The 18,746-nt window shown below is 44.9% G+C and overlaps 1 protein-coding gene across 1 annotated transcript in view; it reads right to left on the bottom strand.

Moving 5' to 3' along the window:
* Ces5a (carboxylesterase 5A) overlaps positions 1-18,746 on the bottom strand; it is a 138,129-nt gene that overhangs the window by 109,473 nt on the left and 9,910 nt on the right. The window contains exons 4-5 of the mRNA XM_075976914.1: positions 14,658-14,817; positions 4,198-4,534 (exon numbers count right to left, since the gene is read on the bottom strand). Of these exons, the coding sequence (XP_075833029.1) occupies positions 4,198-4,255 (58 nt within the window). The 5' untranslated portion in view covers positions 4,256-4,534; positions 14,658-14,817. The remainder of the gene's footprint in view (positions 1-4,197; positions 4,535-14,657; positions 14,818-18,746) is intronic.

Genomic DNA, 18,746 nt, shown 5'->3' with positions numbered 1-18,746 from the left:
GACTCGGATTGCAAACTCACTGCTGGAAGAAACGATCTGGAGAAGCCGGAGCCAGGGGATTGCCAGATTTAACCAAGGTCAAAAGGTGGACAGTGGGACATACTCTGAAGTATCCTGACTTCCAGCCCACGCTCCATTCATAATGCATGTTGTCTCCCGAGAGAATTTGACTGAGCAAACAGCCAGGGTTTAAAGGGTCAGAAACTGACTGTGGAGCGGGGAGGCTGCTAGGAAGACAAAGGACAATGTGAGGTGGTCTCTGAAGAGGGGCAGACAGGATGTATTGGGCAGACAGCAGAGGACACTGCAGAGTGTGGGGTGCCCTCTGCCTCTCCAGACTATGCCAAGTCTGGCATCTCAGTGTCTAAAAAAGAAGCAACCAGATTCCTGCCCTAAATATTGCCATGACAGTAAAATTAAATCTCCCTTCTCAGATGAAATGTAAGCCCTTATAGAGACAAGAAGAAGTCTAAAACTTTGTGTCCGAGTTAACCAATTTTTAAAAAACAAGCATGCTCCTTGGAAGGTGGAAGAGAAAAAGAGGAAAACTCCTCCTCTTACCTCTTCCTTAAGGATGACTGTTTCCTCTGGCAGTCATGAGCATTCATGAGCACCCTAAGGGCTTCATCCCTGACAGGGTAGTCAGGCTAGAGGACAGAATGGGAATTATTAAATCCAGCTTCCCTAGGGCCTTGTCCACGCACCAGTGAGGGTAACATCACGGGAGTCCTGAGTCACCTCCCTAATCAAGCTTGGTTCACTGGACCATCGCCAAGCTCCCTCGGCCTGAGTGGAACAAACGCTCTAAAACCATGTGGGCAAAAAGCAGCAACTCACATTGGAACGTTTCTAAGATGAGTCCAGATGAAAGGCAGAGAGCCTGTGCTCAACGCAACATGAAGCCATAGACACAAAACATGCGTGAAAAGGCAAATGTGTGTTTAGGTCCAGTTGGTAGGATGTTAAGTGACTGTCTCATCCTTTAAACAATCTTCATTAGAATTATATGTAACTTCAATAACAGACAAAAACATCTGCAACAACTTCTTCCCCTGTGCTTGCCTTTCTAGTCAATCCACACCGACACACTTGGAGCCAGTGCATGGAGGGGTGAGATTTTCCACAGTATTCTCCCAACCCTCCGTCTCCCTATCTCATTTTATATACTGCATTATCTCTGTCAACTCTAACTCCTTAACCATGGTCTCAGATACTACTGTTTTTCTCCTTCCTTGCTACCACCAACCTCCTCCAAATCCAGCTGATCTTGAGCTGTTCTCAGGGCTCAACAGTGCAGTAAATTCCCTGATAAAGGAAGGTCCTTGAGAGATAGGTTGTCTTCGAGGATATCACATTTGAAATATACATTTTTTTTTCAATTCTGGGACTTCATACATGCTGGGCAAGCACTATTCCAAGTCCCCAAGATAACATATTTGCTTGTAGCCAGACTGGCACCAAAGACTGTCACTGTCAATGCCTTTGAGGCCTCCCTGTGTCTGGGCTGGTCCTTGTGACCTACTCGGCCAATAAAATGTAGTAATATGCTATGGCTCCTAAGGCTAGGTAATAAGAAGCTTGCGGCTCATTATTGGCTCTCTCAGAAAGCTCACTGACGGATGTTCCCTTTGGGAAGCCAGCTGCCATTCTGTGAAAAACCCAAGCCACGTGGAGAGGCCAAGTGTTATGAGCTGGTCCCTTTCGGCACAAGCGTGGGTAATCTGGCAGCTGACATCAGCTGTCCTCAATGTGAGTGCATCTTGGATATCTGCCCAGTCGAGCCTTCTGATGACTCCATCCTGGAGTCAGCTACATAACTGTGGCTTCTACATAACTAAAACTACATGACAGACCTCAGGCCAAAAACCAACCAGCTGAGTTTAGTGTGTGCACAGAACCAAGAGAGGCAATGGCCTGGTCATTTAAGACACTTAATTTGGAGTTTCTTTCTGAGGTAATTGATTAGAACAGTGGGGTTTTTTTTATTGTTTTTATTGTGCTAAATATTCTTCTCTGCTCCCCTCGGTAAGAAAAGCATTAGGTGGGGGAGCCCAGGCATAGCTCACAGCTAATGGATGAAAACCAAGTTGTAACTAGACAACGGTCATGGATTTGGTGCTCCCAACACTGACCTAGGTTCCTGTCTTTGCTGGTAACCTGCAGTGTAAACTTCCTTGGTGAGCGGATGGAAGCAGGATCCGGTTCTCGAACCCAGATCATCACAGGCTTCAGATCACCATGCAGAGAACCTGGAAATGCAGTTTTCAAGTTTCTAACATATATCCAGTCTCTGAGATCAGGCTTTATTAGTGCATGCTAAAATGTAAGACTTGTTGATTTAGCCTCACGAATAACACACTGGAAAGGGGGACACTCTTCAGATTTTCATCCTTTCTTTCTTCAGAATGCAATGTACCTTCGCTTCATAGCATCATAAATCCACTTCCATGAGCTGGAAAAACAGTGTTCAGCTTCTCATCAATATTTAAACAGCTCACTAAGAGCCTGCATTTTACTCCACACAAGAAGCCTCAAAACTCACGACAAAATGAATTACTGGCTGGCTAACTTACAAGTTGAGTGTTCTCAGCTTTTAATTTGAGGAGACACTCGCAGTTTTATTTAGGATAACATAAAATTTCTAAAGAATGAAGGTCCCATAGCCTAGGTTTGAGATGAGCTGTCCTATCCATCACCAGTATTTCCCTGACTCAGGGGTTGAGGTCTAGAAAGGACATCATGTACTAGCATTAGGTGTGGTCAGCCCATCCGATTCAGCTTTCACACCCTCTCACTTTGTTCTTGATGTAGCTGAGACATTCCCCACGAATCGCTTCTCTCTCTTCCTCTCCCTCCCCCCCCCCCTTGCTGAGCTTCCATATAGGATTTAAAGAAGAAAATGCTGCCAGGGTACCCACTCTTTGTCATTTCTGACATGCAGCAAATGGTGGCAAAGTAGAATATTGAGTAAGGTTTACTTTGGACCCCTCTCCTGACATTGTGATGTATATTCTAACACATGCCCAAATTCAGCTCCTTCCTTTCTCCTTTGAGCTGGTGAGTTTGGCTAATGTGTGTGTGTTGGGGGAGGGGGGGACAACTGTGAAGGACAGCCCAATGCCTCATTCCAAGGGCTAAGAAAAAGGAATGGGAGTCGAAGTGTGAAGCCTAGCTTTGAGTTCCAATTCTTTCACTTACTCCCAGCATGAAGGAGGCTGACATCTCTTTCACAGGTTCCCTCATATGTAGGCAAGGAGAGTGACATCCACAGGGGATGCTGGGATGTTAAATGATGTCACACTTCTCAGCACACGCCTTAGGTCTGCTGTATTTGCCACAATGGCAAAGTTTCCATAGCTACCAAAGTGACCATGAAACAGCCGATTTCACACCCACAGACCTCCTCGCAGCAGAGCACACCTGGGCAAAAATAGTAAGTGTTTTAGGTCCTTTCTGGGGAATTCCAAAAGTCATGGACAGCTCCTGGGAATAGAAAATATGAGGACAGTGGGTAAGTCTACTGTGCACAGGCAGGAATGGCCGGCTCCAGTCTCATTCCGGCTTGCAACATGCTTGTGAGTCAGTCTACAGAGCTTGTCTGGAACGCCTCCATGATGCCTGTCCACCCTAACACTTATGCCCCACCCATGAAAATAGGCACTGAACTCACGCCTGCCCTTTGAGAATGGGAGCGTGTGGCATTCCAACCTCTCTGCAGCTGGATCTGGAGCTGGGGAACCACTTGTCTCACACATCTGGGTTCTGTTCAGGTCAGCAACGCCTTGGCTCATGCTTCTGCCCTAAGATAAGATGATAGCACTGGACAGGCTGTTCCCTGCTGTCCTCCTTGCTTCTGGAGCCCCCATCTTCCTAGGCACCTAGAACCTCCCAGGACACCACAGATCACAGCCCATGGGTCACTCCCTTTTGCCTTTCTTGACCTTAGGTCTTAGGGAAACTCTGACATAAAACTATATTTATTCTTCTACCCTTACCAAAATAACAGCGCATGTTTTCTGGGTTATGTCAGCTGCACGAGCTGTCGAAGACAGTGGAGAGGAATCAAATGTTCGCTGTGGATGGTGAAGCCACACACCTCACACTCACTCATTCACTCTGCTCTTCAAATCACTGCACAGGAGAAGTCAGGAAATACAGAAGATGGGCATGCAGGAAGAGAATTTTATACACACTCACCTATCATTTCTCCAGTGGAAGCTTCAGCCTTTAACAGAATCCCAGTTCTTGTCCTCATCAAGTTGAATAAAGCATTTAGCCACCAAGGTTCAGTCAGCAGCTTTGCTGCCCCACTTCAGGCTTCCCCAGATCTCCTGTCCCCGTGATTGTTAGTGGGCCACAATTGGTGATAGATGGGGACACACAGAGTGACACGCAGCATTGGCACAGGAATGTGACAGTCTTATGCAGGGAGAACCCCTGAGTGTCAGGCAGGTAAGCAATCGTCTTTTCATGGCATAAGTTTTTGTCAGGCATTGCCCGGCTTACTGATGTTCTCTTCACCTTTCAGGCTCCCCTAAGGAATAGAGTCAATGGAAAAGAACAATACTGTTTTTTTTTTTACTTAATTAAAAATATTTCCTACAAAGTTAGAACGCTTTGATAAAATGCATAACACGACCATTAATTTGAATTCTCATTAATGACATATTAAAAGTGGCTATTTGTTTGTATCTCATAAACACAAATATGAGATATAATTGGATGCTTTTGGCTTTTACCTCAGAGACATTCCTAGACATTTTGGGACTCTTCTGAAAGCTGTCAACTGCTCTCTGTAAAAACACATCCATGAAATCATTTGCCTACAGTGTGCATGTCTGTACAGATTCCCCAGAGCCTCCTCAGGACCTTCCTTTCTCTCCTACACACAGTACAGAGCCAGGGTAACTACCAGTGTGCTGGTTCTCAACCCTGGTCTTAAACACTATGCTGTTCTTTCCTTGCTTTGTTGTAACATTAAGGTTCCAGAAAAAAAATCTCTCTCCACCAAAGTGACAGTTTGGAACCTGAAATATGGCAAATCTTTGGTATCAAAAACCCACATGGGTTTTCCTTATTATAGCTTTAACTGCCCTAGGAAAGGTTTCTCCCGATTTAATGAAACACGGGCCTTTATTTTGCTCTCTCCCTTCAACACCTTGGCGTCTACTTGTTTTGCTCCTGTAACTAGGAAAAAGAAAAGAGAAAATTATTAGTAATTAGAAAGGTCGTATTAATGTTCACAAAAAATTATGGTTTGGTTTCCTCTGATTGAGAAGTTAATTTTCTTTCTCCTTGAACCAAAATATTTTGAAGTTTCTACAAGCCTTTCTAATTGGCTGTGTAAAATACGGGTATACACACTTGGCCTTTCTCATCAAAGACTCACGCCTGTAAGAGAGTTCTCTTACCTCCAGTATACACCTCCAGCATCTCCACCCTCAAAAGGGACAACGCACCTTTAACAGATCAGAGTAGGGGCATTAGGTTCTTCCCAGATGTGAGGATAGGACCTCACAGGCTCCATCCATCCTAACTACATCCCTTATCTACCCTTTGCTTCCCAGGGGACTATCTAGCCTTCTCTGTATCTTCCTTGGTCTGGTATGTGGATTTGGGGCACTCCCTTGCTACATTTGGGACAGCTAGCTCCCACGAATGAAAATGCCAGCCAAGGCACTATCTAAAAAAACATCGAGTAAATGTTAGCAGGCATCTTTGTCAGCACAGGGCAGGAGCTGCAAGGGGGGCTGAACAACATGGAGATGTGATCTTTGATGACAGGCATCAGCTGCTCGAGTTTGTACCACATGCTCCGTGTGGCTACCCACGGAAGAGCAGGCATATGTAAAGCCTGCACCCCACCCACCATCACCAAGACATGAATCCTGACACCTCTATGCCAGCACCACTGGTAGCAATACAGGTAGGCTCTGTAATTTTGCCCCTGGAAAAAAAAATACATGTTAGAATCAGAATTTTACAACGGAGTTCTTGCTCTATTGCTGGTAGGTTCTAGGACTGAGTGCCTGCTTTACATTTCGGACTGAAGTCAAGCATGGCCATCTGATTTGAGTGGCTCAACTCATTTTCAATTGAGCTACCTCTGCCAAGTGAGTTCTGTGTGACATTGTGAGCTGGATAGATGTCAAGTTGTTCATCAGGCAGGTCTTATGCCTGCCCCAAGGATAACACATACAACCACATGCTTCCCTTTTCCAGCTTTTCACTCCACTGTCAGCCAAGTTTATGGAAACTGCCGGGCAAGCAGAGCATGGTGCCTCATGCTTGTAATCCCAGCACTAGAAAGACTGAAGCTGGAGGGTCAATGCAGATTAAGACTTGAGTGAACTAGACTATGAATTCCTGGCCACCTGGGGCCATAGCATTCAAAACTGTCTCAAAATTAAATGAATGGATGTATGAATAAACTAAAAAATGAGGAAGGGAGAGAAACTTCTGAGTGAAAGTTTGTTAAATTTTATCTAAAGAAACATAGTCCTAATTAAATAACCATACTTGTTTGTTTGCTTGTTTTTAAGATTTATTTATTTTTAAAGTGTGTGTGTGTGTGTGCGCACGCGCACTTGGGTACAAGTTCTCTTAGAGGTCAGAAGAGAGCATCAGCTTCCCCTAGAGAAGGAGACCCCAATTGAACTTAGGGTCTCTGGAAGAACAGCAAGCATCCTGAACTGCTGAACCATCTGTCTGGCCCCCTTGGGTTTGGGGCGGGGTGTTTTGCTTTATTTTGTTTTGAGGCAGAGTCTCACTATGTAGCCCTGGCTGGCCTGGAATTCTTTATGTAGACCAGGCTGGCCTGGAATTCTTTATGTAGACCAGGCTGACCTCAAACTGACAGAGTTCTGCCTACCTCAGCCTGCCAAGTGCTGGGTTTAAAGGCATTCCCCTACCACACCTGACTCTCCTTATTTTTTCAATATATATTTTTATGAATACTTTGAGAAGCATATGCATGAATACAATGTATTTTGATCATATTTTATAATACTCCTCTTCCTAATTCCTACCAGATCCACCTCCACTTTGTTCCTTTCCCTTCTCTCTCTCTCTCTCTCTCTCTCTCTCTCTCTCTCTCTCTCTCTCTCTCTGATTTTATTTATCTTGGGCCAGGTATGGTGGCACATGCCTTTAATTTTAGCACTTGGGAGGCAGAAGCAGGTGGATCTCTGTGAGTTCAAGGCCAGCCTGTTATACATAGTGAGTTCCAGGACAGCTAGAGCTACATAGAAAGATTCTGATTCGAAATATTATTTATTTTTATGTATATAGGTGTTTTGCCTGCATGTATGTCTGTGTGTCAAATGCATGCCTTGTACCCAAGGAGGCCAGAATAGAGCATTTGATTCCCTGAGACAGAAATTACAGACAGTTGCGAGCCACTTTGTGGGTGCTGGGAACAGAACCTGAATCCTCTGGAAGAGTAGCCAGTACTCTTAGTGGTTGAGTCACCTCTCCAGCCACCTGCCCACAACCACACATACATACACACACACACACACACACACACACACACACACGTACTTTTTAATGGCTCTTCAATACCTATAAAATATCTACAAGCACATCATTTGGTATTAAGTGGCATGGCTCTTGGTATGACTTCTGCCAACTTTCCCTAATGTTTTTCCTTAAAAAAAAAAACACAAAACCCTTGTAAATGCTAGGTTAATGGTTTCTATCATGCTTATTTTGAGCCTTTATCTATGTTTATGTGCATTCTAGAATCATGTACCTCTCCCTGTAAACTGGCCCCATTATTCAAGGCTGCCAAAATCCCCATTTCTTTGTATAGTCTTTGCTAAATTACAAGTGAAGCAAGGGCCTGCATGTCCAGGCCTGTAATCTCATTTAATAAAATGGAAAGTGACAAGTTAGAGGCTTTCCTTGACTACAATGAGTTCAAGGCCAGCCTGGGCAACTTACTAAAAATGTACTAGTCACTTTTCTTGTTGGTGGGAGACAAAACCAAACTAACAAAAAGACAAAAGCACTGAAGGAGGGAAGGGTTCACTTTGGCTCAGTTGGAGATAATTTAGCTCATTCAGCATTGAGGCCGGAGCATGAGGTGGGTGGCCACAATGAGTCCCCAGTCAAGAAGCAGAGAGAGGAGCTAGAGAGGTGGCTCAGAAGTTAAGCACACTAGCTCCTCTTCTGGAGGACCTGGGTTCAATTCCAGAACCCAGATGGTGGTTCACAATAGTCTGTAACTCCAGTTCCAGGGCCTCATCAGACACCAGGCATGCACTGTGGGTGACAGACATACATGAAGACAAAAATACCCATAAATAAAATAAATAAACATGTTTAGAAGCAGCATGGTACCCATCTCCCTTCTGTTTGTTGGTTCTAAGTCTCATCCCATGGCATGGCACCACCCGACCTAGGGTAGGGCTTCCCATCTCTGTTAACCAATCTCCAGACCTCCTCACAAACACGCCCAGAGTTTGTCTCCTAAATGTCTCCTGCCTAAATGACAATCAAGTCTAACTGTTAGGGGCTGGAGAGATAGTTTACTCAGCAAAATGTCTGGCACACAAGCATGAGGACCTGAGTTCAGTTGAGAGAAACAGAGAAAGACAGATCCTTGGGGCTTGCGACCAGCCAGTCTACCCCAATCTGTATGCCACAGATCCCAGAGAGACCCTAGCTCAAGACAAGGTGGACAGCTGCTGAGGGATGATAGTTGCGATTAATCTCTGATCTCCACGCTAGCACACACACACACACACACACAGAGAGAGAGAGAGAGAGAGAGAGAGAGAGAGAGAGAGAGAGAGAGAGAGAGAGAGAGAATCATCACAAAGAAAAAGAACCTATTTCAAAATAAAGAGGAAAAAGGCTCAGGGATATAGTTTGGTGCTATAGCACTTACTACCACGCATGAGACCTTTGATTAAATCCCCGAGACCTTTGATTAAATCCCTAAAGCTAGAATTAAGCTCTCAGGAGAGGCCAGGTACTGGACAAAGCCCATTACTGGCATTACATGTCATTTATTACTGACAAGACAACCTATTACTGCCTACGTTTTACAGCCGAGGAAACAAAAGTTCAAGAAATAGAGTGTCTCGCCTGACACAGCAGAGCTGCAAAGAACTGTAACTCAACGCCAGGCTGCCTGAGGCCTGCTCTCTCGCCTTTAAATACCTTCCCATTCTGCCACCGAGGCTCTGCAGCTGACAGGCTCTTGTAGTACCTTTTTCATTCACCCCTATCTCATGTTACATTATCATCCATGGAGCTGTCTCCCTCGCTCTCTCCGGATGTTGAATGCATTACTGACTTTGACACATGCATTGATTTCCATCTGTATCAATACCCAGGGCTGTGTCTGAATCTTCTGTGGATCATCACTATAAGGGGCTAGCGATGTCAGTGTAGACATGCGGAGAAAGAAAGAAACTTGCTGTGCCCACAGAGGTCTGTGAACATGAGAAGAAACTGGCCAAAGCCATCCTTTCTTCTTTAAGTAAACGCCTGCTTGCTTGGTACAGGTACTCAAAACACGATCATCTCTTTATCTGGGCAGTTACGTTTCTGGTTACGGGGACCAAATACTTGACAAAAAGCAACATAAAGGGGAAGGACCTGTGTTTGACTCACAGTTTGAAGGGACATAGCTATCATGGAGAGGAAGGCCCAAAGGCAGGTGGCTCCAGAGCAGCAGGAGTGTGCAGCTGGTACCTCTTCAAATCCCAGTGGAACAGAAGCGGAGCTCAATAGGAAGCGGGCTGGGCTGGGCTACAAATGGCCCAAGGCCTTCACTTCCTTCAACAAGAAACCTACAAAGTTCCACAACCTTACAGTGACACCAATTAGGACCGGGTATCCAAATCTACAGGGGACATTTCACTGCAATACCAGCCACAGAGGGCTGCATTTTCCAACCAGCTCTTTCTTCTAAGAAAACTGTGGTAGACGCTAGCAAGCGCATTCAGAAAACAAGAGTCATGATGCGGTTGACCTCAGAAAGAAAGCGTGTGGCCTGAGGGAAGCCAGCCAAGCCTCAGGCTGAGGCAGAGCTGTCTAGAAACTGAGTAAGGAGAGTGAGACTTCAAGAGAGAGTGAGCAGGATGACCCATCAATGGGACTTCTTACCATGGCAATGCCAGTCCAGGCCCCAGTGCCCACAGGCTGAGTGATTTGAGTTTAGTGTAACAAAGAGACTACTCTCAAGAGTGGTAGGGGATACGGAAGTCCTGGGGTTGGTGCTAGGTCCTGTGGTCAGTAATCATGGAAGTATTACCACCAACAGCTTGAAGGGGAACCTGGTGACAGTGGCTGGAGGACAAGAGATGTGACCTTGAGAGGAGGGACATGACCAATTCTTCCAAATCTATTCTTAGAGTCCTTATGAGCCAGACCTAAGGAAAGGCAAAAAGCAGGGAAGCTTTGGTTCCGTCCACAGAGACTGGAGACCAAGCACAGGGTGGGATGAAATAAGGCAGAGGAAAGAAGGACCCTGAAGAGCAAGAGGAAAGACAGGTTGGAGTAATGGACTTGCTCAGTGACCTGTTAACAAAGCACAGATTGTATTATCATTGTAAAAGATAGATTTTTTTTTCATGGCAGACGCAAATGCTGAAATTCTAACCCCTAAATAACTGCTTAGAAAGGTAAGCAGGATTAAGCAAGGCCATAGGGTAGGGTTTAATTCATATAAGAGGTGCTCCTATATGAAGTGGAAGAAAAGGCTGGGGAGATGGCTCACTGGGTAAACTGCTTGCTATATTAGCATAAGGACCTAAGTTCAAATTCCCAGAACCCACATAGAAAGTCTGGACATGCTTGTGTGCATCTGTAATTTTTTTAAAAAAAAATGTATGGCTAGACATCTCTTAAAAAGAGGAGGGTGAGAGATAGGGAATAGGAAGAGATAGATACCTGGGATACCTGTGCACAAGGGATAGGTAGGCACAGAGAGAAGATAGCCATTTACAAACCACAGTACAGAGGCGAATTGAGACAGATTCCCAATAGCTCACTGACCAGCCAGTCTAGTCAATTAGAGAACACATGTTCAGTGAGATACCCTGTCTTGAAAGATGAGGTGGAGAATGAGCAAGGAAGACACCCTATGTTCACCTGTTCACCTCTGGCCTCTACACACATGTATTCATGCACTCACATGCAAGCATGTACACACACATACACACACACACAAAGAGAAAATGGAGCTACCCTATAAAGGGGTAGCAAGGCCCTTAATAGATACCAGAAGCTAACAAAATAAAAAGCCCAGTGTCAGAACACTATAGGCCTCTAGTTACACTTGAGTCATAGGATGTGGAGAAATAAAACTGGTACTGACCTAAAAGCTTCATCCCCACTGACTAGCTTTTATCATGCTGCAAGGTGCTATGCATGCTGCCAGAGAAGAAAAGTAACCATCAACTATGCCCAGGTACTTATAAACTATAAGAATTAATGACCTGACAAGACTAACCCACTGGTTCAATAGTGGCACAAATATAATGGGAGTAACCAACCCCTTTCTGATTGGATTTAACTCATATCTGGCACTATTATTGGGCCAAGAACCTATGGATAGACAGGTCATGAACATTAGGGCAGAACCTATTACTAGTATTTTGGTTAATAGGCCAGTATTAAATAAACTACTAATGATTTATCATCATACCCACCAATGCATGCATCTCTCATCCCTCATCTGAGAACCTTCTAATAATATTAGATACTGATTAACACAGAGAGTCACAACTGGCAAAGGTGCAGAAAGTAAGAATCTGTAGAATGCTCAGTCTTAAATGGAACGTGTATATTGCATCCCCTCCTCCCAAGGCTTGGGGATCATTGTAGAAGAGGGGATGAAAAGAGTATAAGCGCCAGATGTTGTGAGTGACTACAAAGAAACAATATTTTCCAGACATGGTGGGCAGCTGAACTCATAGCAATTGTGACAGCAGACATAAGACCAATGCAAGGCCAAGTTGGACCAAATCCCAGCATAGAGATGGGAGTTGAGCATGCAATCCACCCTAGCTATAGAGCTATTGGCAATTGTCGGCTACCGGGAAAGGAAGAGACAATTTTCTTTAAGCCCCTGGAAGTCAACCAGATACCAGTAAAAGACCCTATATACAAGAATATTTAGGCAGCCCAAGTTGGTCCTATTGGTTTTCGGTTTTGTTTTGTTTTTTAAGGATACAAAGTTGAGTGGGTAGAGAAGGAAAAGGTAGATCTGGAAAGAATTGTGAGGGCTGATAAGTATGATCAAAATATGTATAAAACTCTTAAAGAACTAATAAAACCTTTAAAAATAGAAATATATTTTTAAAGAAGGAGGAAGGGGGGAAAAAAGGAGGAGAAAGATATCTGGAATGCCTATGCACAAAAGCCACGTGTAGGTGCAGGAGAAGTAGCCATCTACAAAACAAAGTATACATAGAGACTGCACTTTCATTTCCAAGCCACCCACACTGGAATAATCACACAAAACCATATTAATTACAACTGTTTGGTCAATGGCTCAGGCCCATTCTTAGCTATCTCTCACATCTTAAATTATTCCATTTCTATTAGTCTATATATTGCCATAGGCTATGGCTACCAGTGTGGCATGTTACTCCACATTTTAACTGAATCAGTTTCTATCTTTGAAAAATTAGTAGATGTGCTACCTTTCCATTATTGTGATAAAATACTTGAGATAAGGATGATTTATTCGGACTTATAGTTTCAGAGTCAACCATGTTTGGTTGGTCTCATTATTTAGGAGCCTGAGGCAAGGCAGGGAGCATGTGGTGGAACAAAACTGCTCACTTCAAGGTGACCGGAAAGAAGGAAAAGGAGAAAGAGGAAGAGGAGGAGGAAGAGGAAAAAGGAGGAGAAGGAAGATGAAGAAAAGAAAGAAAAGGAGAAGGAGGAGGTGAGAGAAGAGAGGGAGAAAATGGCAAAAACAAAGAAGAAGAGCCAGTGTCCCAACATCCTGCTCAAGGGCACCCCCCCCCCCAATGACCTGACCTTCTTCCACTAAACCCAATCTCCTGAAGGCCCCACCACCTCCTAATAGTGTCACAGGCCTGAGACCAGACCATTAAGCAAGTATTTTTGGGAGACACCTCATGATCCAAACAGCAGACTTCATAGTAATATCCAGATACTCACTTTTCCTTTAGCAAGAAGACCTGGTGTCTCTGGGTCTACATGCCAGCATGTCTACTCACAATCTGAACCACATTATCCATTACCAAGTGTGCCACAGCAACCACTCCATCATGGGCCCCAAGAAGTACTTCAGTGATCAATCTTTATGCCAAAATTCTTATCAAGGGGCCCATGTGGCTACTGATGTCTAACCAATATGCAGTTGCTCACAGGCAACAGAGGCAATCAGTATTTTGGGCCACCAAGGATTTGAACCAATAAAAATGTAACACCAACTCAGGACTGTTCAATCTAAGTAATTTTTTAAAAAGTACATTCCCCTAAAAGTGTGCAGTGAAAGCCAGGGACCTGGCTATATGTGTGATACAGCTAAAGAACGCATCAGTGTGTAGAACAGACTGAATGTTTGTCAACTGTCCCCAAATTTACACTGAGACCTGATACTTTGTGCAGTGGTATTAGGAAGAGAATCATATGAGATCATGTGAGGTTTACATATGCTGAGAGCACCTTCATTCTTGTCACCAGGTGTGGACGTAGTTCTAAAAGCACAGCTGTCTTTGAAACAGAGGCTGGAATCTGAGATTTATATTGACACAGTTGTGCTTTGACGGTAGGGGAAAGCTTTTAGTTTACAGGTTTCTTAGATGATGGCGTTAAAACAATCCCAAAAACTTAGAAAAGAAAGTGGAGTCATAGACAGGCTTGGTGGCACACATGCATAATCCTAGCACTGAAAGACTGAAGTCGTGAGGGTTGCAAGTTCAAGGCCAATCTAAGCCTCTGGCAAGACCCTGTCTAAAAATAAAACAAAGTGAAACAAAACAAAACTGCTGATAACTACCAAATCACTCTGGGGTAGGGACGTGGGGAGGGAGGGGCTGCCATTAGGAACAGAGCTGCCTCCCTCCCAGGACGTGTAAGGTTCACTGTGCAATGACCACACGCCCATCAGCCATCTGAGTGATTTCAGGTCACTTGCTCCATGAGCATGCACACTCATCAAACTACCTCTGTGTTAGACCTCGGATTTCCTTCCCTCACCCAGTGCCTAGCAGGGAGAGGCTTCCCAGCCTCCCTGCACATCGACATGTTAGCTTTCTGGCTGAACGCATCCATTTGGGGAGCTTGATTAAAGAGCTCCTGCCTCAAAAGTTCAATTTGACTCTCTATGCCCTGAAAAACCGCGTTTCTGGACCTGAAGACAGAGCCAGATGTTCCCTTAGAGGTCTCCTGAGAGCCACCAAGCTGGCCTTGCTGGCAAGCATCCTCTTCTCTCCCCTTCCTTGTCCCCACACACATGCCAAAACCCATCTTTAGCCATATGGCCTTGCTTCAAAATAATAATAACACAGAAGCAACTGAACAGTGTTCTGCATACTGAAACTTAATGAAAAGGATTCCGGTCCATGTGCCCACAGGTGGCTATTTAACCGATGCAGATTAAATTAAATTAACAATTCGGTGGCTCCATCACAGCAGCCACATTCCAAGTATTCAGTACCTACCTGTGGCTAGCAGTTGCTGTGGTGGGCGGCATGGCTAGACCACTTCTTTGGCTGCTCAGAGCTCTTTAGAACAAGGCTGATGATGGAGTCAGAAAGGCACGGTGATGAGTGCGCACAGAGGCACCTTCTAAGGGCTCGCAAACTACACAGTCTGGACCACCTGCACGGGGAGAGCAGGCCAGAGGAGTAAGGTTAGGAGCTCCCCGTGTGTCTATCCCAGTCTGACCTAGATATCACGCCAACCTTCTATTTAGTGATGAGCTTGAGCTTCTGTGGGTTCAGGTTCACAGATGCTTCATTTTTGGACAGCCAGATGCTTTCAAACTCCTAAACTTCAGGCAAATCTCAAAACGCCTCCCTCCCAGAGCCAGACTCTCTGAAAGAAACCTCACCATTGGGACCAAAAGACAAGGAAAGGAACATCTCTCCCATCCAGATAGCCCTGCAAGTCTTCCTGCCAGCAACTGCAGTCTGTTCCCCACTAGACATTCTCCCAGTTGGCAGGGCGGGATGACTAAGGCATCTTATAGGAGGGAGACTGGGCTCAGGGAAATCTGAGTATGTGGCTCCTGGCAGAAGGCTAAGAAGTTTTAGGTGAAGCTAGAATGTGAGATTCAATTTTCCAACTTCTGAATAAATGTTTCTCTTACACCATGCTCCTCTTTAGAAAAGAGCCCTCCCGATTGCAACCATTGGCCCAGGTGTTAGAGAGCTAGGACACGTCTTAGGGAGAAGAGAGGATTCTGCATCCCTGAGTTCTTGACACAAAGCAACGGATGAAGACACAGGGGAGTTCTAGCTTGGGAGACAGAATAGAATACACTTCCCTTATGACAAGTGCTCCACTTGCAGGAATGAGGCTGTGCTAACTGTCTGTTTCTAGCCATCTAGGATGCTAGAAAGATGGATGAAATCATAGATGGGGAAATTGCTGGAAAGACAGTAAGAAGCCAGAGGATTACAAGTCTCCTGCTTCCCGGAACCCAAACAAAAGTAAATCTAAAATAAACAGACATTTTTTTTCTCAGCCTTTTATTCTTATGAAAGAGAGAAATGTCAAAGAAATCAAGCATACATCAGACAGATTATATATATAAATCCCCCCCATCAGGGGTTTCCACGTGTCAGCAAAGGCTCAGCTCAGCCTCCTATATTCACCCAGTTGGTGTCCTAAATAATGAGATTCACTCAGAACATAACAAGTTAATGAACCCACCAGCCCACAATGGACCTTCGGAAATGCCAGAAGCACAACCTCAGCCTTCTAAATACATTTCCCTGAATTGTAATGAGCCAGGCATTGACAATCTGCTTGAAGTCTAAATAACGGCCTCCTTTTAACAGAACACTATATTTTTCCTCACTAGTCTGGATAATGGGGTATTATTTTATTAATGAAGAACGATTTGGGCTTGAAATTTACTTATTTTTAGGAGAAAGGAGTAGTGAAAAGAAAACATATCCAATTTTCCTGAGGCTTGCTTCTTGGTCTAGCTTGTGCTTTGGATTTTGTTAGTTTCTCTGAAGTATGCTTTAAGGAGATGGATTCTGGAAAAACCTCATGAAATGATAGACTTTGGGGAAATAAAAATAAATGAAAAAACAGAAAGGAGAGAGAGAGAGAGAGAGAGAGAGAGAGAGAGAGAGAGAGAGAGAGAGAGAGAGAGAGAGAGAGAGAGAGAGAAGTGTGTATGGGGGCAGAAGCCTAAGCCAACAGAAAAGTGTCTTCTAGTAGAATACTTGGCTCTCAAGTTCCTACCTGTGGGTAAAAGGATTCTCAAGCCCTCCATAGGGTTCACAGGCTTCAGTTCTCACAAAGAGGAAGTCATACTTGTCTGATAGCTTCTCCAGCATGCCAATTCCAATCTGACAAAGTCTTCCTGAATCAAGGACAGGGCAGGTGGCTGACAGGACCTGTGAGATGCCATCTAGTGCAATTCCGCAGGCAATATTTCTTCACTTTCCCGATGGGCCTTGTTTCAGCTCAAGCCTATTGATCCCCCTCCAGATAAGCTGCTAGGAGTCCTGATTTGTTTCCATCAGTGCCCTGGATCAACCATCTTCAACCAATGGGAATCCCTTTCCCCCATTTTGCCCTGGACATTGGAAGCAGAGTGCAGTTAAAGGTTTTTATTACGCTTCCCTGGAATGACTCTTTCCTTGAGATACCTGTTTTCCCTAAGTCCATTGGTTTGAGTCTAGTGGTCACTAAGAACTTAAACTAAAGCAACTTCTCTCAAGACTCAGTTTTCCATGGGGAAGGGTGTGGTTGGCAACATACCCTATGCATGTATAGCTTACAGTCTGAAATACACGAGATGTTTGTGGGTGCATTTTTTATACTCAAAATACACCCTTTTCTAATTCATCTGGACTCCAGAAAAGAGAACCTGAGGCCCTTCTCTGGGGATTTTTATCTGTCTGATGATAACGTTTCTCTGCAGAGACCTAGCTGGACTGTGCAAAAGGATGTGAAGCATTTGTTCCAGGTATATCGAGACTTCACTAGGGGTCACAAGGAGAGAAATGGAGGAAATGGGAAATGTGGGTGCCTAGCGAATGAGTACTGGACCACACTTGCCAAGCTGTCTGGGCTCCATTGCAGGCTGGCCACCTATTGCCCTTTCCTGAAGACACTTAGCCTTTCTGAGAGCGATCTGCATTTCCACGCTACCTGAGAAAGTACATCAGCACTCACTGTTACAGTCAGGCTGGGCCAAAGTACGTTGTGGTAACAAACAGTCCCCAAGGTCTCCTTTACATTGTACATGGCCTTTTGTTCCCCATACATTCTCCATGATGGTAGGGTTCTGGTAGTCCCGGGAAGCCAGGCGCTGGGAGCTCCCTGCTGACAGCTCTTCCACAGTCCCCACGCAAGGCAGAAATGGGTGTGTCACATCACATGCAGGCTTGGGAATCTTTTAGCATAAAGTGGCAGATAACAATTCCGATTCTAGTCCGTGTGCTAACTCAAGTTGGACAGCCTGTATGACTTTAGAAGAGATGAAGCATGGGCTTCTCCCAGCACCTGGATGGAAGTCCTCTAGGAGACTAGTCAGCTGAAGCTTCAGTCCCCTTCTGCAGATGGGGCACCTTACAGTCTCCAGGAGAGGCCCAAACAATGTGTGTACACAATCATGTGCCTTATAAACTTTAGAAATTAAGATATTTTGTGTTTTATATTTTCATATGTGCTGTAGGTCCCACAAAAGCTTCATCTGTTGTGGACAGAAAGAAATCCCTGGCTGTTTGTCAATCGCTACAACGAAGGGCCGTGCATGTGGCACTATTCTTCCAAACAAAGACGCCATTGGAGCATAACAGAAAGCTCAGGGAGGGGTGCTGGTGACCACTACTTTTCTCTCGCCTGCGTCCTTTCCTTGGTCTCAGTCTATGACACCACTTCTTGCTTTGTAGGAGCCAGCATCCTACCTTCTGGAAAGTCCTAAATACCTGAGATCACAGCCTGAATTATAGGCTTCTAAGAGTTGAGGGTGGAAGTGACCTTATAGTCACAAAGTATCCTCTAGCCTCACTCAAGAACTTAAAGAAGAAAGAAGGCGGTCAGGTTTACACAACTAACTAGGAGGAGCCATGTCCCCAAACTTTGAGCCTCTACACTTTTCCTTATAGAATCGCACACAGCTCATTATATAAGTATTGCTTGACTCTGGTGCCAGTATGAACTGAAGTTGGAGCTGGTATTCTTCTCACCATGGAGAGATGCCATTACTTTCTGCTTCTGCACCATTAAGCAACATCCCAAGTCACACCATAAATTTCTCTGTTTCTTCAAAACTGACTTTTCAGTGCCTTTCCTCACCTCCCTTTGTGTTTAAGATTAATCCAAGGAAAATTCCTCTCTAGTCCTCTTCATCCACACATCACACTCTCTGATCCTTCCATCCCTGTACCACACCCCAGTACCCCACCCCCTGTACCCCACCCCAGTATCCCATCCCTGAACCACACCCCAGTACCCCATCCCTGTACCACACCCCAGTACCCCACCCCCTGTACCACACCCCAGTACCCCATCCCCTGTACCACACCCCAGTACCCCATCCCTGAACCACACCCCAGTACCCC

Source organism: Microtus pennsylvanicus, chromosome 6, assembly GCF_037038515.1.
Source record: "Microtus pennsylvanicus isolate mMicPen1 chromosome 6, mMicPen1.hap1, whole genome shotgun sequence".
Lineage (NCBI taxonomy): Eukaryota > Metazoa > Chordata > Mammalia > Rodentia > Cricetidae > Microtus > Microtus pennsylvanicus.
This window is presented reverse-complemented; position numbering and strand designations above follow the sequence as displayed.